This window comes from Copadichromis virginalis, linkage group LG10 (assembly GCF_057382275.1).
Source record: "Copadichromis virginalis isolate Kocher_CV1m ecotype Utaka linkage group LG10, C_Virginalis_male_GT1.1, whole genome shotgun sequence".
NCBI classification, from domain to species: Eukaryota; Metazoa; Chordata; class Actinopteri; order Cichliformes; family Cichlidae; genus Copadichromis; species Copadichromis virginalis.
In genome coordinates, this window is record NC_140627.1 from 20,687,794 (window position 1) to 20,710,794 (window position 23,001).

Below are 23,001 nucleotides of genomic sequence, written 5' to 3' on the forward strand. Positions count from 1 at the left end.
TAAAGGAAAAATTCAAACTCCCAGGACAAAGTTTCTTCAAATTCCTACAAATAAGAGATTGGGTCAAAGAGAAATCCAAAGGGTTATTCCCCAAGATACCAAAAGAAACTCCTCTTGAAACACATCTTTGCACCAAACCATGGAAGTCAATAAAAGGAATAGCATCTTCTATATATGCTATTACCAATGAAAAGTTATCTGACCATAACAAAGCGTCGATAAAAAGAAAATGGGAGACAGACCTGGGCCATGTCTATGAAGAGGTAGAATGGCACCATTTATTGGAACAGGCACAGACCATGTTAATTTCTACAAAACACAGGCAAATGCAATTTAATATATTTCATAGGATATATAACACCCCTTATAGGTTACATAAAATTGATAATAATTATTCCCCCAAATGTTTGAGATGTAAGGTGGCAGATGGTCATCTCCTGCACATGCTGTGGAATTGCCCAGTGATAGAGGAGTTCTGGAGACGGGCCATTGAAATAATCTCAAGGGTAATGGGGATCCAAATCGAACTGGATCCAAACTATGGATTCTAGGTGACACAGGTTCTATTAATGTGAATTATCATAAGAAATATTTTATTTTACTTGCGAGTACTGCAGTGAAAAAATGTATTCTGCTACATTGGAAATCTGAAAATTCTCCAACATTGAGACACTGCACCAAGCACTATTGATCTTCAGGTCAGGTTGATAACTTTAGTCAGAGCTGTTTCTGGCTCTGAAACCTGATTTGCACTTATTAATACTGTGAGATGAAAGGTCTTCATTGAGTTATTTCTTAAAAAAAAAAAAAAAAAAAAAAAAATATATATATATATATATATATATATATATATATATATATATATATATATTTTGCTGAGCAAATAATGATTAGAAATAGGCTGATAATTATTAATTACCAATGGATCCGCAGAATGATAATAGCACATGTGAGAGAAACAAATCGTTGGCCGTAAAAATATGTTGATAATATTTACTAGTGATTTTAAGATGATATCATGCACTTTTAGGTTTGTGACTACATTTCAGAATGAAGGCCTTCCAGTAAGCGCAGGGCGTTTCCACTATATGGTGTACTGCCACTTCTTTTAAGTAGCGGAATGCCATCTCAACAGGTGTAAATCAAACAAAACACGGACACCAAAACACAAGTGGAGTGTGTGCAAATCTCCAGTGATTAGAATCCGCTTTATTATCAACAGCACGGAGCACCGACTGAACAAAGACATCATGAAAAATGGGACCCAAACGGACCAATGAACACTTTACTGAACGTTCGCAAGAAAGACAATATCCAATCACAGTCCACGCAGCTCGAACTGTATCGTGACTGAGGTCCGCGCCTGGCGAATAGGAAAAGTAGTCACCGCTAAGGGGCGTTTCCAGGAAGAGAGCGGTTACATTTTCCTGTAATGGCGGACCAGGCAGAGAGCGAGACTATCGGGTTCAACGACAACAGGTCAGATAACAGCGAGTAAAGCGTTAAAATGATTATTAATCGTGGGTAATATAAAGCATTTGCGGACATTTAATATGCAGCTGGTCTGCGTTGCTTTAGGTTCAGTAGTGTTGATATGTGGCGCTCGTGCATGTCAATGTAGCCACGCCAGCTAACTAGCTTCCAGCTAGCTAGCCCCCGTGTTGAAGAGCGGCTCGATTTCTGCTCTCCGCTCCCCGGCACGCGGTAAACATGGGCCAGACAGATTAAACAGACAGATGTTTACCTCTCACGCAAGGCCACCCCAATCACCCGGCTTTGTGCTTGGGCTCAAACGTGGCGGTTGTTATCAATTATATCCAGCTAGCAAAAATATGCTAAAGTGATTGGAAAGTAGCTGTTTTAAATAGACAGAAAAAAGGTTGATGTTAGCCCGATTATCACAAGACGACTTTTGCTGAATGTTTGTGTTCATCTACGGCCAAGCGGGTATAACCCTGAAGGGTTCAGCATGTAGATATGAGGGAATATAAATACCACAGAGTCTGAATGGACAACCCGTCCACGTCACACCGTCTTCAAACAGCCTTGCATAGCAATTAAGTAAATTTACCCTAAATGATGTCCTTAAGTAGAATCCTAAGGTATTTATAATAAGGAACATGTATCTGTGAAGGTTCTCAGTCATCCAGGTCATCGTAGTCTAAGGAGCTTGGAAAGAAAAGCGTCTGGACTGGACTGAGTTGCTTGAATAAGGAACATGTATCTGAGAGACATAGTTTCAAGTTACTGAAATGAATGTGTTATACACCATCCAGTCAACTGGGGCCTGTTCTTCGTACCTCGCTAAGTAAGTTAGCTGGATTAGATTGTTGACGATTTTGCGTGATCCTGGATCGTTCGGTTCCCCGAAGCTCATCCGGGACTTGCTGTCATAGCAACAGAGCCGTAAGCGTAAACCTGCTCGGGAGCAGGTTTACTTTATGTAAACAGGATTAGATCGCGGCCACGCAGGTATGTCCGCTTCATTTATACGAAAGCAACAGCGATATTCCACCACTGTTTCACCATAAATAAATATCATCAATGTAACTAAAGATAATGCAGCACTTGATCCTTTTATTGATGTCACACAGATACATACAGGTCATTTCCTAAAAAAGGGAAATGTACTATTAACATTCTATTACATGTATGTGATTATTACAGATGTAATTCATATTTCAGAGTAGTAATTGTAAATTACTTCGTGTAATCAAGATGAGAGACCACGGCTATAAAAGCGAAGGTGGATTTGGGAAGTCTGTCGCAGCCATGTCCTGTCCGTATACGCGACCAACCCATTGTGTCATATGATAGATCTACCCTACCGCCTACTGGTGTTGGCCAGAGGGGCCGATGGCGCGATATGGCAGACTGGCTACAACCGTAGCTGCCTCCACCAGTGTGTGAATGTGGGAGTGAATGAATAGTGGTATCGTACAGCGCTTTGGGTGCCTTGGAAAGCGCTATATAAACCCAATCCATTATTATTATTATTATTATTAAATTACCTACGAGTTTGATTTGTCAGCAACTTTCTGCCAGCCCTCTCTCCTTGCTTTTGCAGCCTTTGCAGTGTTCTCTTGCGTTTTAATTAAACTCTGGAACTCCTGAAATCCCTCACTCAAGAGTTCTTGCTCTGCTGCCGGAAAATACCGTGCACGCCCCTTCGACATTTTCGCCGACCAATCAGCGGGTTGCCGATCACTGTTTCTACTATCGATGCGTAGCCCCTTTTACGACACCCAGTGATGTCACATTACTGCGTCCAGCTGTACTAATCGTCAACAGCAGGTGTGTTCGGGGAACCGGATTAGCGAGCTCACGGTTAGCGCGATGGTTTGGTCTTGGATGTGTCATTTGATCTTGGATGTAGTAAGCGACGTAGTATTTACAGTCCGTACATGTAAATGTATGTTTATGCATCAGTAATAACAGTTCACAAGTGTAGCATGCAACAGAGCTCATGTTGGTGTCTGATGGATACTTTAGCGATACACTGATTGTGAAATTCTAGGCAAATTCGGATTAAAATGGCAGTTTAGGTGATGGGCAATGGCCCAGAGTTTATTTTTTTATTTACTTATATATATTTGTTTATTTTTTTGTGTCAGAGAACCAGAGAAATCTTTCATTTCTATCATAGCATCTTTGAACATTTAGCCAGCATTAAATTGTTGCGACGTAACACAAAGCTTCTGCTTCATATTAGAGTGGTTTTAAGTTGTGCTATTGCTACTTTGACTTTGATAATAGGTCTGAGCACTTCTTCCGCTGCTGTTTGCTGGCCCATTTCTGCAGCAAGTCTCACATTAGTCAGCAGAAAGTGTTTGTATTCATTGCTAACCTTTCCTGGCTATACTGCAGCTTCCTCGGTTGTAAAATTACAATATTAAGATGTTAATATGATATTACAGATGTTATTACTTTTGTAGTGTAATTTATTTTTGGATTGTGAAGGATAATTTGTCATTGCACTGTATAATTTTTACTGTATATTAGGGCTGTTCGATATAACAATATATATCGGATGACAATATAAAAACGTCTATCGTTTCACTTTACGCTATCGTTTGTTTCGTGGTGTCACAAAATAAACTGTTAACAGCAATATTTTTTCATAGTTTTGATGGTCACTGTAGTGGCTATATTAATTTCTTAAAGTTCTCTCTTTCTCTTATATTTTATATAACCACACTACGGATGGACAAGCGCCTGTTTTTATGCGTTGTGGTTAGCAACAACGACGGTAACAGCATCGCGTGTCCGCTTGTTTATGTTCCACATAAACCTTTCACAATAAAGCTCAAGATCCTGTTGAGACTTTTCAAAATAAACTGAATCACGTGAAAGAGCAGATTATTTATGGATGAGAATTAAAAAAGAGCCGCCAGGTGCTAAAAAATAAACCTTAGACTCAAACGTTAGAACAGGCTTTTCCCTGCAGCACGCCGTGTAATAAATACTCACAAAGAAAACGGCAGCCGTTACATCTTATGTCTAAAAATGTATAGTTTCATGCATCGGTTAAAACACTCGACTCCAGCTACATGACGCGCAGCTGGAAACACTTCCTGCAAGACGAGCTGCCCGAGATTCACAGAATTTACAGAAAATGTTACATTTTTGTGATTTATATCGTTATCAGGACGATAGAATTCTTATATCGGGATATGAGATTTTGGTCATATCACACAGCCCTACTGTATATTTAATAATTAAGCTAATAATTGCTTTCTGCACTCTTTTCAAAGGCTTTATTTACAGTCTAGTGTTGATCATAAGCTTTAACTATAACTTTTATTATGTTGTGCCAGAATGGCGCAGCAGGCAGTGCGGTTTCGTGGCCCTGCGCCTGCGCCTACACAGACCCCGGTGTTAAGAGGCCCACCACCACTCCTTAGGCCACCGCCGCCTCCTTTTGGGATGATGAGGGGACCTCCGCCACGACCTCCGTTTGCACGTCCACCCTTCGACCCCAGCATGCCACCAATCCCTCCACCAGGAGGGATGCCTCCACCTATTGGGCCTCCCCACCTACAGGTAACTGCTCCACATTCTTTTACAAGCATGGTTTTCATCATGGAAATGTTACCCTCATGTTAGGGTTGTTAAAAAAAATCAATACTTGATACTCGCAACAATATTGATACCAACAGTCCTGTCTTTCCTTCCTCCATGACACACAACTTCACATGGCTCCTCCTGTCATTACCAGCTGTAGTAGTTAACGTTCATAACACTGAACAACACTTTAAGAGGAATTTTTAAGGTTAGTAAAGCTCCTGTTTCAACAGCATGAAAGTATTTAATAGATAAAAATGTTAACCCGACCAGTGCACACATTAACATTAGCTATTTAACTATTGTCAGTTACCCAACAGCCTTGTTAGCTGTCTGTTATTAGTAACGTGTTGGCTAGCGGACTGTAGTTAGAAAAATGATGAATAATTATTGCAGGTTGAACGAGTGGCTGATCGAATACTTAGCCATGGCAGAGGTGGTTATGGAGAAACAGAAAACCTGGCAGGTTCCTGGCTGTTCAGAGCAGGGAGTGAACCGTAGCCGAGCTAAGCAGAAAGGGAAATGTGATGAACTAATCCGAGCAAATAAAGACGGAAATCTGAAGCGGGAAATCAGGCGGTTTCAATTCTTAACGCAGAGTTGGAGCAGTGTACATGCTGGATGAGAGCGAGGCTGCAGGCAGATGTGAACTAGATAATTAACTTTAACTTTTTTACCTCTACAATAATTTCTAAAAAATATGTTTCTTTATTTCATGTAGCCAGCTGTGAGGGCTTTTTCACAGTGAGTGCAAGTTGAGGATATGACTTCTTCGCCATTTATTCTGGTGATGTAGGATGGGTTTAAAATCTTCCTCATGGTATCAGAAATGGTATCAAGTATTGTCATGGGTTTTGGTATCAAGTTTAAAATTCTTATATTGCGACAACCCTATTCTGGCGACGTGCTCACAATGGTTTTTGAGACGAAGTGAATTGAGTTATTATTTTAAATTATTGAATACGCATCGATCAGCTGTGTAGCCCCAGGTAGAGTCTGCAAAGAAGAGTGTGTCCTTCTCTGTTACAGCATAACAGCAGTATTAACTCTTAAAAGGAGGGGCAGACAATAAGGAAGCATATGACTAATCTTTGTTTTATAATCTCTTTGGGTTCATGATTGATTCTTTGGTGCAATGTCATTTTTCTCTTGTAAAATACAGTAATGATGCACAAATCTCCCTATTTGGAATCCAAAAAGGCCAATTAGCATCATCTGCTAGCTGAGCCCTCCACTGCTTGTGACTGTGCACTTTTCTGTATCCTCTACAGACACATTATGTTGGAGGATAGAGTGCTTTAACGGGATAATCTAGACTCTCAGTTCTGCTCTTTATTATATGAAAGCTAAATTCTGTGCCCTCTCTTTATTGTGTAGAGACCTCCGTTCCTTCCCCCTCCTATTGGTAACCTGCCACCTCCACCAGGAATGCTGTTTCCTCCTGGGATGCCTCCCGTTCCCACATCTGGAAACCCTGTGCTCAACCCTGCTGAAGAAATCTGGGTAGAGAACAAGACGCCAGAAGGAAAGGTAAGGTGGAGGTCCTATGAAAGCAGATAGCAGGCATCCTCAAGATGATATGTGTAATAAATAAGTTGATTGCACTAAAACAGCTTTAATAATAATTTGTGCACACTTAGTTAAAGCTTATGGTTGCATCAATATTGTCTCTAATTAAAAGTGGTGTGTTGTGTTTTTTTTTTTAAATGAGATTTTTACAGTTTGCTAAATTCCTTAGTTGGTAGAACAAGAAATCTTGCTTAGCCTGAAATATTGGCTGCTGCCCCTAGAAGCTCAGTCATCAGACTCGAGCTGTCAAGTTCCCATATTGGTTACTTGGTTTTACTTGGTTTGCATTTCAGTCACCGTTGGAAGACAACAAGGCTGCTAATAACAGTTTTTAACATATTTCCACTCACTGTAAATGTTGCTGTCATCTTTTCAGAACTAGTTAATCGGGACCTACCTCTTGAGTGTAGTTATAATTGATAAGCCTATCAAGTGGGCACCTGCCACTCTCCCAGTCACTGTACTACTACTTATCATATCATCTGCCTCCAAGTCTTCCATCCTTCTCTTATACCAACCCACTGCATGTTCTCCTTCACTGAATCTTCTCTGTGGTCTTCCTCTTTTCCACCTGCCTGGAAGCTCCACTTTTAACATTCTTTGTCCAATATATCCACTAACCCTCCTCTGCACATGTCTAAACCCTTTCAACCTTGCCACTATAACTTAGTCTCTAAATTGTCCAACCTGAGCTGGTCCTTCTTATATTTTCATTTTGAATCATATCCTTTCTGGTCACTCTCAGTGAAAATCTGTGCATTTCCAGCTTTGCCACCACCAGCTCAGCCTCTTGTATTTTTGCTTTTGCCACCTACTCCAAACCATGTGTCAAAGCAGGTCTCACTAACATTTTGTAAACCTTCCTTTTCACTTTTGCTGTATTCCCTAAATCAGAGCTCTGCTGTAACAAGATTTAATTTTTGTTATTAATTATTTGTAATGCAATACAAATTGTTCTTTCATTTTTTTGTAATCATAAAAAACTGATTTTTTTCACAATATTTAAAAAAAACTGTGATTGTTTCTCATTCACAGACATATTACTACAACGCCCGGACCAGAGAGTCATCATGGAGTAAACCTGATGGTGTGAAGGTCATCCAGCAGTCTGAGCTCAACCCTCTTCTCGTGGCTGGGGCTGCAGGTTCAGGGGCAAATGTTGGGGTGACCGCCAGCTCAAGCAGTGTCAATACTACAGCAAGCACAGCAGCAGCAGCCTCCCCTACTCAAGCTCCATCCTCGGCCCCCTCCCGCACACTCACCTCCAGTCCAGACTCCATCACCACCCATTCCCCCTCTGCGAGCATAGCAGGTAAACAGCACCTCATCAACATCTCATACTCACACACACACAAAGCAAGAATAAAACCAAAAGTACTTCTTTTTCTTCCCAAAAGCCACCGTTGTAGCAGACCTCCCTCCTATTGCCACAGTGACCTCATCTGTTGCTGTTTCTCCGGTCACTGTGGTGACTGTTTCCACGGTGCCATCTCCTGTTACGGCAGTGCAGACCGTGCCACTGCTGCCAGCAGCCCTGCCTCACAGTGTGGCCCAGCCCACCGCAGCCATACCTGCCTTCCCTCCTGTCATGGTGCCACCTTTCAGGGTGCCTTTGCCAGGCATGCATATCCCTCTACCAGGTGAGAATGAGACACAAAAACCTTTAGTCAAGCTTTACATGTATATACTGTAATGACTATTCTGCCTCATTGGGCCATGTTTTTAAATGTTTTGTCCACCATGGCCTGCTGCTGTTGCTGTAAGGCTGTCTTTTACAGTCCAGGAGGGTTTTTTGTATCTAAGGTCTTCTAAAATATTTGGATGTACACATGATTCAATCCAGTCAGGTGTGCACAAGACACGTAGGGCTGGTTATAGGGTGTATGATTCTCCTGAATGCTATTCTTTGGACTCCAGGCATTTTAGTGGTAATCAAAAGGGAACGTTTGGTCAGCAGAACTGCCACAAATTAGATTTAAATATAATTAGTGTTGTGATTTTTAGCTTTAATTACATTTAAGTAAAAAGAGAAAGAGAGAAAATGTTAGAAACAGCCCCAGATTCCTGCTCTTTTACACTGCATAGCAAAGAGACAGTGATTGTTAGACCTCATTCATGTAGGTCTAGCAGTCAGTCACTAACCATGTGGACCACAGGTTGCTAGGGAAAAATGTGTATTCCCCAACTGTTTGGTTGCAGGCTGTCACATGGTGAAATCAATTGCAAAGAAGGTGCTGCATCTTCTCTTCTTCTTCTTAGTCTCTGAGTTGTAGTGATCTTCCAATCTTCTAAACAAACAATAAGCGACCTCCTCAATCTGCTAGCAACCAAAGCAATAACAAGGAGTTTTTTATGCAGTACCCTAGGGTTTGGCGATTGGACGAATATATCTACTATCGACGATAGTTTTTACAAGGGTGTTATTTATTTATTTGCCCATGAGTAAGTTTGCTAATAATGATGGAGCAGTCAATAGAAAAAATAATAACGCTGTTTTAACTGCACCCTCCTCAGAGTGCGCCCAAATGCTTGTTGATGGAGCTGCAGAAGCTGGTGATAGCCTAGCATACTCAGTTGGATGGTGGACACGTACATGCTCATGCAAGCTAACCGTGTTTAAGTACTCAGCTTGCGCTAAACGTCTGCAAAAGTGGCACACCACTTTGGTTACATCCTTAGGTTTGCCCCTTTCATCCGGTTTAACGCCTAAAAAATCCCAAATTGTCGACTTTATATTTTTTTAGTGCTGTCAGCGTTAACGTGCCTTCATCACGTTCCTTCCCCCTCAGCTTTAATGGAAGGAATTTCCATTTAACCCATCTGGAGCGCAGACTGAGTCAAAATCCCTGAAATGTCTCTGTCAACTCATTTTGGCAGTCCAAATTTTGTTCATTCTGCGCTCCAGATGGGTTGAGAGTGTTAAAAATTTTAATCGTGATGACTGCATTTAAGCCGCATTAACGCTGACAGCTGGGTTTTTGTTTTTGTTTTTGTTTTTTGTGATCAGTCCGTGCATGATCACATTGCCCTGCCCATCAAAAACTCTGCGATTATATCGCCCATTGACGATTGTTGGACTAACGATTGCCAGTTGGAAAATTTTTACATATCGCCCAACCCAACAGTACCCTCATCATGACCGATTTCACCCAGCGACATCCAGCAACTGCTTGCCAACCAGTTGGGGAATACACATTTTTTACTTCCAAATGAAGGTTGCCAGGGGGTCACTGACCAGATTCTAGGGTTGTAGGAGAGCAAAAGATCAGTTTGCGATCTCTCTCCTTTTTTGAGTGTAAGAGATGAAACTGAATAATTACAACAATAAAGAAGAATCTACAGAGTCAAGTATTTGGATACGGCCTCACTCAGTACTGCAGATAGCAACTTTTTTTTTTTGGGAGGGGGGGGGGGGGGGGGGTTCTGGGTAGAAACCCAGATTTTTATTTTATTTTAATTGTGACTTTATAGTGCAGTCATAAAAACATTCGCCTGATGTGTGAAAGATCCCCAGGTCAAGACTGGGAAGAGGCACAGATACTTGGGAGGGTTGTGTCAGGAGGGTGTAAGCATCTGTGTCAAATCTTACATGTAGATTCATCTGCGTTGGTGACCCCTTGTGAATAAGGGAGCACCCAAAAGAAGCTTTATTATTGTTGTAAATATTAACAACAAAAGATTTGGGTAGCCAGCAGGCTCCAGCTCCAGCCCATTATTTAGATCTAATTTAAAGTGAAAGGTCATGCAGGTGGATAAATTTATTGCCAGCTAAAATCAAAATTGGCTGAAAGCACACCTCAATTAGGACAGATGGTTTTCAAACGTCAGACTTGGAATCTCCTGATTGACGGTGTTGTTATTATGGATTCACTCTCTCAGATGTGCCATCAATACAGGCCGTACGTTATGTTGTGCAGCTGATTCCTGACATCTTTAAATATACATGAATTTCAACAGAGGCAGAAAAAAAAATCTGGTTGTGTGTTTTGTCTGAACTGGGCCAAACATATACAAGCTCTTACACAACATGGTAGCTGATATCTAGTGTCCTGCTGTGTTCAACCAGATGCTTGCTTGTCCGTTGTTCTTGCAGGTGTAGCAATGATGCAGATAGTAGATGCAACCTGTGTAAAGGCAGGCCCCAGCGCCAACGGTAAACACCCAGCCGCTCGCCTATCAGATCTACAGTAGATCGCATGGTAGTGAATGATGTCTACATGCGTAGTCTGGTGTATATGCAGACCCACAAACAGTGGCATGGTGTTGAGTGCTGTGAACATGGTCCATTGGGTGTACAGTGGTGAAATTCCTTCCATTAAAGCTGATAGAAACAGAAGCTTAATTTTGTTTCCATGATCAGAGAGGGTGATTAGATAGAGTCACGCGCAGTGTTTCATTCTCATCTTGTGTGACATCTTTTCTAGTTTCTTCTTAACTGAATTCTTCCACCCACTTTAAAAAAAAGAAGAAGAAGAAGAGAAGCAAACATACAAGAACATGATTTAACTTTTAATAAATGATACTGACACTGATTCTTTGAACCGGAAGGGGGTAATTTTTTGCTGTTAACTGTTCTAAATTGTTAGATGTTACTGAGTTGTTGGTTGTTGGGGCATTTTTAGGCATGTGGTTGTCGACCGTAAACAGTTTTTTGGGGGGGTGGGGGGTGGGGTTTAGAAAGGAGTGACCATCTTTATATTTTAAGGGCAGTCTCATTGTTGTGTCAGGGCTTTGGTAGTGTAACGGTTAGGGCTACATGATGTGTTGTTGTGGTCGTCCTCCTTTGTGGCATGGTTGTGTGTTTGTGGTCACTACTGTATTTGTCTGTTTGTGTGGCCTGTGTTCATTGTCATATAGTTGCTTGTTCAAAGCATTTTAGACGTGAAGAGTTTCTTTCACAAAAATCACAATACCCTCTCTTTTTATTTTCCCTCGTCTTGCTCTGCTTGATGAGCAGAGAAACCCTCACACCGACAGTTTTTAGCTTGCAGTGAGTTATTCTTACCTCTGGTTTTACTAAGATGTGGGTTTTTTTGTTATTACTATCACCACATGTTGGTAACAGTCTGGGTCATGAAATCGCCTTCATTAATGTCTAAACTAATGCCATTGTAGCTAGTGTTAGTGGCTCAGACATAAAGATGAAACTCAGCCAACAATGGTCTCTCTCTTCCCTGTATGACTGCTGACAGGCATGCTTCCTGGTATGGGCCCGCCTTTAGTTTCCGTGATGCACCCCCAGCTGACGCTCTCGGCAGCTCCTGCTTCCATGGCTGGATCATTGCAGCTCCCCGAGTGGTCAGAGTACAAAACAGCAGATGGGAAAACGTACTACTACAACAACCGGACGCTAGAGTCCACTTGGGAGAAACCACAGGCTGTGTTGGAGAAAGGTAGGCTTTGACATCATGTGTCTTATCCAGTATTATCCTTTTGAGCTATGAGTTTTTCCCAAAACTGTGCTATCTGTTAGCTATCTGTTATCTGTATTTTAAAAAAAGACAGACTTGTGTTCTTTTAAATGCAAATCAAATAGTGGGTCTAGCTGAATTTCTTTTCAAATCCTCTAAATCTTCTAAAATGTCCCAAAAATCTGTAATAACGATTTTTCTGTACTGCAAAACACAGGAAACTATGTTGCTTCAGACTCGTCATTTTTACATACACTCACCCGTCACTTCATTATGCACATTTGTTGCACTGCTCTATGTAACTGGCCCATCTGCTATCTTTAGGCATGTAGATATAGCCAACATGGTCTGCAGAATTTCGCAATGAGCATCAGAATGGGGAAGAAAGGTGATTTAAGTGACTTTGAACATGGCATGGTTGGGGTAGTGCAAGACAGGCTGATCTGAGTTTTTCAAAAACTGCTGATCTGTTGGGATCTTCCTGCACAACCATCTCTAGAGAATGATCTGAAAAAGAGAAAATATCCCATAAGCAGCAGTTCTCTGAAAATGCTGGGGTCAGTTTTTGCTCTGACATTCAGATGGCAGGGTCAGAATCTGGTGTGAACAACATTAAAGTATAGCTCCACCCTGCCTTGTATCAATACTTCAGGCTTCTGCTGATGGCCCCTTTTACCAAACGAATATTATTTTGAAGCTACAGCCTACTGGAGCATTGCTTCTGCCCGTGTCCATTGCTTTATGATCAGAGTGTACCTGTCTTCTCATGGCTGCTTCCAGCAGGATAACACGCCAGGTCACAAAGCTCAGATCATCTCAAACTGGCTTCTTTAGCATGAAAATGAGTTCACTGTACTCAAATGGCCTCCACAGTGTCCAGATCTCAGTCCAGTCTTTGGGGTATGGTGGTATTTGCGTCATAGGTGAGCAGCCAATAAATCTGCTTCATGCTGTCATGTCAATATGGACCATAGAGTTAAAATAGTTCTGGAGGTTAAAGGAGGTCCAACCTGGTGCCAGCAACGTGTACCTAATGATGTGACTGGTGAGTGCATGGCCACAGTATCTAGTTAGTTTGAAGCTTGTATACACTGATTCCCAATCCTGCTGAGATTTCAGGCTCCAGATCATTCAGTGGAAGAGTTAATTAAATTAAAAGGGCTCATTCTCAGTTTTACCAAACTCATAGGCTATAACCACTTTGACTTTCTTGTCAGACCAGATGTAAAGTCAAACTTAAGTTATCTCACCGTCCGCATTTGTCTGTTTTTTTTCTCCTCCCTTCTCTGTAGAAAAAGAAGCAGAAAAGGCAAAAGAGCGACTTGCCCAGGAGGAAGCTGAGGCAATGGAGATGGAGGATAAGGAGAACAAAATGGAAAACACTAATAATGAGAAGGAGGTATCTGATTAACCACTTGCACTGCCAAGCCAAAACAGATTGAATCCAGTAAACCATCTGAAGGTAGCAGCAACAAAGAACCATTTCTTGTTTTTTTTTCTCTTTATCAAGGAGACAAAAGAAGAAGAGATGACGGAGGAGGAAAAGGCAGCTCAGAAAGCCAGACCTGTAGCCACCAACCCTATTCCTGGCACGCCATGGTACAGACTCTGCATATCATCGCACACTTTCCTTCATGGTATATGGCAGGGCGGTAATATAATGCTGCCCTTTTTTTTCTCTTCTTCTGTGTCTATTAATCTGCTTTAGGTGTGTGGTGTGGACAGGCGATGATCGTGTATTCTTCTACAACCCGACAACTCGGCTCTCCATGTGGGACCGCCCCGAGGAGCTGGTTGGTCGAGCTGATGTTGACAAGCACATCCAGGAGCCACCACATAAGAGGGGTCTGGAGGACAGCAAGAAGACAGGTGTGGATGCAATGTTTTATAAATTATACATTATGTACTGAGAGTATTGATATAGGAAAGGTTTAAGCTAAGAAAAGCATATTAATTATTGTTGTCATTATTATTATTATCATTAGTATTTATTTATTTATCTTTTTATTTGACGAAGCAACAAGAGTACAGCCTGTGGTCCGAATTTTCAGTCAGATGTTTTCACATTTTTGAGTGTTTTTCCTCTTTTCTTTTTCAAGTTATGTCAAGCTTTATGGATTTTCCATAATAACGAGCCACAGAATACATAATGTATTTCTGTTGAAATCAACTTTTTATCCCCTATTTTTTTTTTATTTTGCTTAAAACTACATGTTAGGGAAACAAAAATAAACACTTAAAATATACTTCACGTGCTGCTGGCAACATCATCACACGGCCACTTCTATTCATGCTCAACATTAAGGGGCAAGCTACCATATTCACCTGAATGATAGGTGTCGCCACTGAGACAATACTCCCTCATCAGATCTGATATAGGAAGAGAAGAAGTCAAGACCAGAAGCAAAGACTCCAGTGTTTGTTTTGTTTTTCCCCCAAATTTTTGCAGCATCTGAATCTGTATAATCAGTCGATCTTTGTGGCTCAGTAGGGATTAAAAACTGATACAGTCGTACACTTGTGTCTTCAACCCACCTGTGAGACCTCTGACTTTCACCCTTAACCACCTTTTACTGAACATTACAACGTATCAGTGAACGGAGAGACAGCAGTGATGTAGTTGCACAAATCAGGTGTTTATTTTTTCTCTTTTGGAACAGTAAACCCTGTGCATGACCTTTGGGTAGCTGTTCCACTTTTATACAGTTTAAGGCTAATTACAGTCACCTCTGTTAGCGTGGACTTCACAATGGCTGCACGCTGGTAAAACCACTTTCTGCAACAATAGTCCTGCGTCACACAACAGTTAACCACGTGGCCACGTTCATTAGAGGGACAGGCTCAGCTCTTATCAGTTAGCCATGAACACAGCACATGCCCTCAGAACAAACAAATGCTCAGCTTAAACAGTCCAAGTTGAACTAGTAGTCGTTGAAGTTGTGTGGCACTACCTTTTGGCAGGCAGCCCTCTAAAAAAAACACAAGTGTTGCAGTCATTCTTGGCTCTCTGTGCTCACTATATTTGTGTTGTGTCTGTGTTCACACACAGGTGTCAGCAAGGAGGATCCAGAACTATCCATTGCTGCTGAAGAGAATCAAGATGAGGAGCCAACCAAAGCCAAAAAGAGGAAGTAAGTCCTATCCCTGTGAAAAATTCTTTTTTTCCTTTCTCTTTTTGATTCATTAATCTTTAAAAAAATGATTCTCTCACCACCACCTCTGTTTTTAACACTTGCAGGAAGGAGGACACGAAAGAGGCAGACTCTGAGAAGGAAGCAGCCATGGAGGCAGAGCTCCGAGCAGCTAGAGAAAGAGCTATAGTGCCACTAGAGGCCAGGATGACCCAGTTCAAAGATATGTTGTTGGAGAGAGGGGTAACACATCTTTTTTTTTTTTTAAAAAAAAGTTTGTTTGAGAGAACCACATGAGATGAATTGTTCCCACTTTTTGAGATTTTCTTTCCATTGCACATGCTCGGAAATGTCAAATCTTTCAGGCTTTTGTCAGACACGTGGTCACCGTTTAGTCTTGTTGTCTTTCCTGCCTGTAGGTGTCTGCATTCTCAACTTGGGACAAAGAACTCCACAAGATTGTTTTTGACCCACGTTACCTACTACTGAACCCCAAAGAAAGGAAACAGGTTATTTTTTTTTGTTTTTACCCTTTTCTCAGTATTTCTCTGTACTGTATTTTTAGCTGTTACACTTTGTTGTGGCCTTTGAGTCATTTTGGTATAATTGTGCTTCAGGTATTTGATCAATATGTGAAGACACGAGCAGAGGAGGAAAGGAAGGAGAAGAAGAACAAGCTGATGCAGGCCAAAGATGAGTTCAGGAGGATGATGGAGGAGGCGAAGCTCACACCAAGGTGACAGGACAGTCCACTTTTACTACATTTCATAGTGGTTTTATGGGGTCAAATCAGTCACCACTACAATTACCCTCAAAGAAAAGTCTTATTACATTACTCGTTTGCCTCTTTTTTACTAGTACCTACTAAGCTCCGTTCAACCATTGGTTTCGGTCATTTTCCATTACAATTGAGTACCTCCTCAATGTGGGTAGGGTCATTATTAGGGTTGGGTTTTGATGATCGATTTATCAATTAAAATCGATTCTAGCTTGGATAATGTAAAATTGATTCATTAAAATCCTGAATCGATTTTTAAATATACTTTTATTTTGCCCGAAACGCCAGAATCTCAGGTTAAACTTCACAAAATTTCAACAACCACCAAACAACTAAAACAGTAAATGTGAGCAGGTACACGGATTCTGCACAAAGACTTAAACACAAAGCTCGAACCCGCCGACGGATCAGAATCAGTGAGACGTCGCCTTTCTCACCCGACAGCATGGACATGGTCGGGGCTGAAAGCTGACAGCTCGCTGATTCGGAGGTTTCGGCAGGTCCACGCTTTGTGTTTATGCCCTTTTTGCGCAAGCTGCAGGTTTTTGTCTCTCTCCAAACAATATTGACTGAACCAGCAGCAACAGAAGATCCAAACTACGCTTCACATTTCGCTTCACGTAAACATCGTCATGAATTCACTCTTAGTTTTGCTGTTTTGCTTCCACCACGATAAAGTCACACATCATGCAGAGCTCGCTGTCTCTCTCTCTCTCTGTACTTCAAGAACAGTTTCCCATCTAAAAATATTTTTCCTGCATTATTCGCTTGCTTATTACGCACAAGTCTACCGCTGTTTACAGCGCTGTCGGCCGCTGTTTTTTTTTCCTTTTACTTACTTCCGAAAAGAGAGCCTCATTTCTGCTGTTCAATAGGCTTCTGAACAAATGTAAACTTTTTAAAATTATGCAAAATTGCAAAACGCTTAGCTGTGTCTCTAATAAAACCTCTGTAACTTTGCTCTGCTTCACTTCAGCAGCATCAGGTAATGTTCATATGTTGATTAATCACTTTCTTTCGTTTTTGATCTACTGCAGAATATTTTTAAGGTCATCTGCTATAAAATCCCAGGCAAGGAAAGTCGCCTTCATGTTTTTCTGTGTTTTATCCTCCGTTACTTTGACACAAAGGCCTCTGCTGTGATGCTTACACTTTTGATAAAGGCTCGCAACTATCAGCTTTCTTTTTATAGATATAAAAATATGGAAATGTACTGATACGTGATCAGAATTATAATGGTAGAATAGAATAGACTGAGGCAAAATTTCCCCGATTCAAATCTAATTGAATGGAATCGTGGATCGAATCGATTCTAGAAATCAGTGACAATACCCAGCCCTAGTCGTTATAGCAAGGTGGTGAGAAAGTGCCGTGATGTAATTTGTATGCAACATAAACACCACACAGTAATGCAGGACATCGAAGCGACATCAGAAGAGAGCTCGACACATGTTGAACAGTTTTTATCCTGTAGCTGCTAAAGGCTGGTCGGCTATGAATGAATAAATGCAGGAACCAGGTAGCATAATATTTTGAAATTCTACCCACCCCCCCAAAGGTCAGGTCCTTGACCTCAAGGTCAGAGGTCAAGTTTTCTGAAACTCAGATGCGTGCATCTACTAGGAGGCTAAAGAGTAGCACTGGCAGCCACCAGTATTTTTGCAAGGTCCTTTTTAGACTTTAAATATCTTTGTACCGGGTCGTTTTGCTTCCTAATAATCAGCATTGTTGCTTTTTTGCAGGACAACATTTAGTGAATTTGCAGTGAAGCATGGCCGAGATCCCAGATTTAAGACCATAGAGAAGATGAAAGACAGGGAGGCTATCTTTGTGGAATTCATCACCGCTATGAGGAAGAGAGAAAAAGAGGACTCCAAGTCTAGGGGAGAGAAGGTAAGACTCACTCACACCTCAAAGTGCACCGTCTTTCTTTCTTAGCCTTAAACTCTCCAGAGTTGCGTCTCTGCTGCTGACGTTGTTTTTACACAGATTTATAATAAAGTTTGACGTGTTTGTTTTTTTCTTTAAGGTCAAGCAGGACTTTTTTGATCTTCTGAGTGAGCAGCACATAGAGGGAGGTCAGCGGTGGAGCAAAGTGAAAGAGAGGCTAGAGACTGACCCGCGATACAAGAATGTGGAGAGTTCTGCACTCAGAGAAGAGCTTTTCAAACAGTTCATGGAAAAACAAGCCAAGGTAGGAGCAGCTTTGTGGAGATAATGTCAGGGTTTATGTGCTGATCAGGGTTTATCTGATGTGTTCGAAAGCATTCATTGGAATAATAACTGTTCATGTACTTTTAGGGAGGTGCACATGTAATAAATGTTAACTAACTGGACGTTGACCTGATGTATATGGCACCAGCTCAACCTAACTTGTATTTCTAAAAGAGAGAATTTAGTGCAACATATCGAAAGAAGTTTACACAGACTTCTTGTGATATCACCTGCAGAACGTTGACATTGAGAAGGAGCGAGAGCTGGAACGCCAGGCTCGTATTGAGGCCAGTCTCAGAGAGAGGGAGCGGGAGGTCCAGAAGGCCCGATCAGAACAGACCAAAGAGATCGACCGAGAAAGGGAACAGCACAAGAGGGAGGAGGCCATCCAGCATTTCAAAGCTCTAATGTCTGACATGGTGAGGTGCTCTGCAGAAACACTGGGGTGTGAAAAAACACATGCTCTTATCATGTGTGAGTTTCGTTAAGTTGTGATCATTGTTTGTCAAAAAGTGTTTGAAATGTTACAGTTCATGTGTTGCTTATTTTGGGGATAATCCTACTAGATGGGTTTTTTCCCCCTCTTTGATCCCTTCAAGCAGTTTTTTTTTTTTCCCCACGACTGTTTTTGTATTCGCCCTTCAGGTCCGTTCTTCTGATGCAACATGGTCAGACACACGTCGTAACCTGCGGAAAGACCATCGCTGGGAGTCAGCTTCGCTGCTGGAGAGAGAGGAAAAGGAGAAGCTGTTTAATGAACATGTAGAAGCGCTGGCCAAGAAAAAGAAGGAACATTTCAGACAACTGCTGGATGAGACCAGCATGGTAAGAAGTGAAAAAACAGGACAGAAAAAGGTGCCAGAAGTCATTTTATATGCTATATTTATAATACGTTATATATGATAGATCTGCAGCTCGATCACTGACAATTTTAAAGAAAAGGCTGTTGTTTTTGTGTGTGTTGTAGATTACTCTGACAACCACATGGAAGGAGGTGAAGAAAGTTATCAAAGACGATCCTCGTTGTATTAAATTCTCTTCCAGTGATAGGGTAAGACGTTATGGGCTCCAACCCATCTTTATATTATTATAAGATGATAAGAGATTAGTCGTGTTGCAAAAGTACGTCACAAGAAAGCAGTATTGCTCTGTAGTGTGTCTCTTTCACTTAAAATCTCACTTAATGCCACACCTTAGGAGTAAACACCCTGTAGCAGTCTTCACAGCTGCTTCTTATCCTATTCCAGTGTTTTTCTTAAATTTTTGCTACTATAACTTTGCACTGTCCACTTTCTGCTGTGATACAACAGATTTCCCACGTGTGGGACTAATAAACCTTATCTTATCTTATCTTATCTTACTGCCAGTCTAAACAAAAGAATCGGATAATTCAAAAGTGAATTATAAATCCAGTCCTTCTCCATGTCTCTTCAGTCAGCCCAAAAGATGATTTGACTTAAAAGTGCGTCTAATAAAATCCAAACCATGAATCTGAATTTATCAAGAGGGTAGTGAAAGTGATGCTGTATCTCTCGCTCTCTGCTGAATCTTCGGTGGTGTGTGTGGTAATTATTGTGGATAGACTCTCTCTGTTGTTCAGCGAAATGCGAGAAAGGGGAAGTCCAAAAAATTCCAGAGTTCAAATGTCTTAACTTTCGCTTTCAATGTGCTCTGCTGTTTGCAGCATAAAAACATCACCATCGTTTACAGAAGGACAGAAAAAGGACAAATACTCTATTTTTTTTCTTTATTAAAACCGCAATTAATTCATTTTTTGCTTAGTTTAAACCCATGTTGGTTGTTGCCATAAGGTGGTGCTGGATCTCCTGATCACCTTTGGTTGCGAGCTGAGATGCCAAGAATACATTGTGCCAATTAACCTTTTGAAATCCATTACATAGGTGTCACTACAAGGAGGCTTTCTACTGAGTTTGAGCCCTCAAAGTGGTTTCTTACTACAAGCCTCATTCACTCATCACACACACATTCATACAAGCAGTTTTGTGTATCATTTGTGTATCATTCGCACACGCTCACACTCCAATGGATGGATTTGGGGAAGCTTAAAAGATTTAAATGGATGGGGATTCAGATACATTGACATGCAGAGTAGGGGGACCCACGAATTGAACCGCTGACCTTCCAATTAATAGACGCCTGAACCGCATCCGTCCTATTCAAGGAAACGTTTAGATCGAAGCAAACGCTAAATTACAAATTAAATGTCAGCATGAAAAAAAACGCATGCATGAATTCACACTATTATTCAAAGGCTTCTTGTAATCAAATGATTACTTTCATTGTCATGATCTCAAGGACTTGGCAGCTTACGTTGTTTTGGATTCATGGGGTGTTTCTATTCATAATCCTTCCTCTACAATGAAAGCTGCTGCCTGTGGACTGCAAACCTTCTCAACAGTGGCTGATATATCTTAAACATATTATAATGTGAGTTTAATTATTTGTGTGAAGTACACTTCCATTTTCTGGAGTTCTGACTCCTGTTTGTCCTTGTTTGTAGAAGAGACAGCGGGAGTTCGAAGACTACATCAAAGACAAATACATCACAGCCAAAGCTGACTTCAGGACACTGTTAAAGGAGACAAAGTTCATCACATACAGGTCTGTGCTTTGTTTCACATATGTTCAGTTTGCATAACCCGACACAGTTGTGCCCCTTCCTAGGAACTTGTTATAAATAAAGCTCATCTAGTCTTTATTTCTCTGCAACTTTAAGCAGATGGTGTGTTAAATGTTTAAGTGGAAAACTGGTGTGGGTGAAATCGTATTTATTTTTTATTTTTTTATAACGACACTGGAAGATTCTTGCACAGGTTGCATGACTTGAAACTGTAGTCTGCTCAATAGTGAGAATATCTGAATTACAGTTTTTAACCATTGTCCCTGTATCCCCACTGGCCTGCACTCACACTGCGCTGCACACAATTCACACCTGAGTATGCTTTAGTTTGTCTCAGCAGCTCGCTAGTCCTTGATGTGCCCACACAGAGCACAGTGAGGTTCAAGATTTTCAGAATCAGTAAAAGATAATAAATAATTTTTAATATGAAGGAGTCGAGAATTAAATAGAACTTCTCATAGTGTATTGCAGTAATGATGCTTGATGTAGCACAGCTGAATAAAAACAGCTCTTTAGTCTACGTGTCCTTGTTTTGATGGACCTGTAGCATCTAGCACAGGTCAAACAGTGAGTGCAGAATGAGATCTGTCTTTAGTGACTCTTATATAAAGCTCTTGAGTGGTGTCTTTGCTTCTGCAGTCTCTTTGATTGCAACAGAAGACCAGAGCCAGTGATCTTTTCTGCTGGTTTTATTACCCTCTGCAAAATAGTTTTTTTATCTGCTGCAGAGCATCCAGGATGCAACGTTGTTACATTTTGTAGCTTCATGAGGACCAATTTTAGAAGTGGTGACATGCTGTCAGTTAACACAGCTATTTTTACTGAAGGCAGCTATATGCAGCATGCCTGAGTCTAACTAAATTGGGCTGACGTCTTAAAAACATTCAGCTCTAGAGCGAGTACACTCCATCCCCGGGACTCGGAGAGGGTGCTGTTCATCTTATTGTATTCCTGCTTGTGAGCGCGCTCTGCCTGTCTCCTTGTGCGCAGGTCGAGAAAGCTCATCCAGGAGTCGGAGCAGCATCTGAAGGACGTAGAGAAGATTCTTCAGAACGACAAGCGGTACCTTGTTCTGGAGTGTGTCCCAGAGGAGCGCAGGAAGCTCATCATGTTCTACATTGAAGATCTAGACCGCCGTGGCCCGCCACCTCCTCCCACCGCCTCTGAGCCTACCCGACGATCTACCAAGTGACCAATCTAATTACTGTCTTGGCCAGTGCTGTACTCCTCCTCGCCCTCCCTTTGGCCAGAGCATGCCCTCCCCTCAGCACCCCTTGATCTCCGCTCTCCAGGCCCACGGCTGGCCATGCAGTGTTTTTTCAGGGGGGTTACGTTGCTTAGATGTGTACCATAGAGATGAACGGTTAACGTCTCTGTGTTATGTCAAAGTGATGAAAAAGCCCTGCGTTTGAGGCGCAGGGACTAGAGGTTACCTGATCCCAAGGTGACCCTTAACCCCTCACCTCTGACTGACCACATTAGAGGGAGGAGGGATAGCAATGAGGCTGCAGGTTGTGCAGCCACACAGGTGTAAGATAGTCGATGTAAATGAGGTTGAGTGTGTGTATGCATGTGATTGAGGCGTCCTTAAGCCTTACAGATCCACTGTGCCAGGTCATCTTTTCAGCGGCTCAGTGTGAATGTTAGTTTCTGCTCAGTGGTTCACTCCAATGTTGCAGCAGCTTCTCTGTTGAATGAAATAAAGACGACTTCCACTGTTTTTCAATATGCTGTGCTCTGGATTATTTGAAATGTCAAAATCGAGGTAACACTTTATTCTCAAATAACACATGTCAAAAAGTTAAGTCTTGCTGCTCAGCAAGAATCTTTAAGTGCACCGGGACACTTATTTAGACAGTTATTAAAACTGCAAGTATTTATAAAATACTCCTTAACCCTGTAACAACAAGTGTATCATATTTTAAATGTGTGTTTTTGAAATTTATTTTTTTTAGTGACAAACCTAAATAAATTGTACAATACACACAATTTTAAGTAATATATTGAAAAAAAAAACATATCCCTCCTCTGTACGTGTCCCAACCATCTCAGCCTTGTCTCTGTAATTTTGTCTCCAGAGCTGTCCCTCTGACACAAAACCACCTGAGGGGTGGAAATTTCCTGTGAAAGCAGTTTGCTTTATGGTTTCAGCTGGATGTAAACAGCCTCCAGTGACAGTGAGTCATTTTCTGG

General features: G+C 41.4%; 1 protein-coding gene across 5 annotated transcripts; it reads left to right on the forward strand.

The window, feature by feature from the left end:
- Positions 1 to 1,381: 1,381 nt before the first annotated feature.
- Positions 1,382 to 22,534, forward strand: tcerg1b (transcription elongation regulator 1b (CA150)). 5 transcript variants are annotated; one of them, XM_085470573.1, is made up of 21 exons: positions 1,382 to 1,479; positions 4,818 to 5,043; positions 6,442 to 6,594; positions 7,669 to 7,945; positions 8,031 to 8,273; positions 10,727 to 10,786; positions 11,826 to 12,026; positions 13,337 to 13,443; positions 13,555 to 13,643; positions 13,753 to 13,913; positions 15,094 to 15,175; positions 15,283 to 15,418; positions 15,595 to 15,684; positions 15,793 to 15,911; positions 17,696 to 17,846; positions 17,983 to 18,147; positions 18,404 to 18,586; positions 18,813 to 19,022; positions 19,135 to 19,218; positions 20,689 to 20,789; positions 21,799 to 22,534. In XM_085470573.1, exons 1-21 carry the CDS (start codon positions 1,433 to 1,435, stop codon positions 21,998 to 22,000), a joined length of 3,087 nt encoding a protein of 1,028 aa, XP_085326699.1. In that variant the 5' UTR covers positions 1,382 to 1,432; the 3' UTR covers positions 22,001 to 22,534. The 5 variants fall into 5 exon arrangements, with proteins under 5 accessions (XP_085326699.1, XP_085326700.1, XP_085326703.1 ...); XM_085470574.1 differs by having other exon boundaries at positions 1,383 to 1,479; positions 18,813 to 18,992; XM_085470576.1 differs by lacking the exon at positions 1,382 to 1,479 and adding an exon at positions 2,405 to 2,472.
- Positions 22,535 to 23,001: the final 467 nt, after the last annotated feature.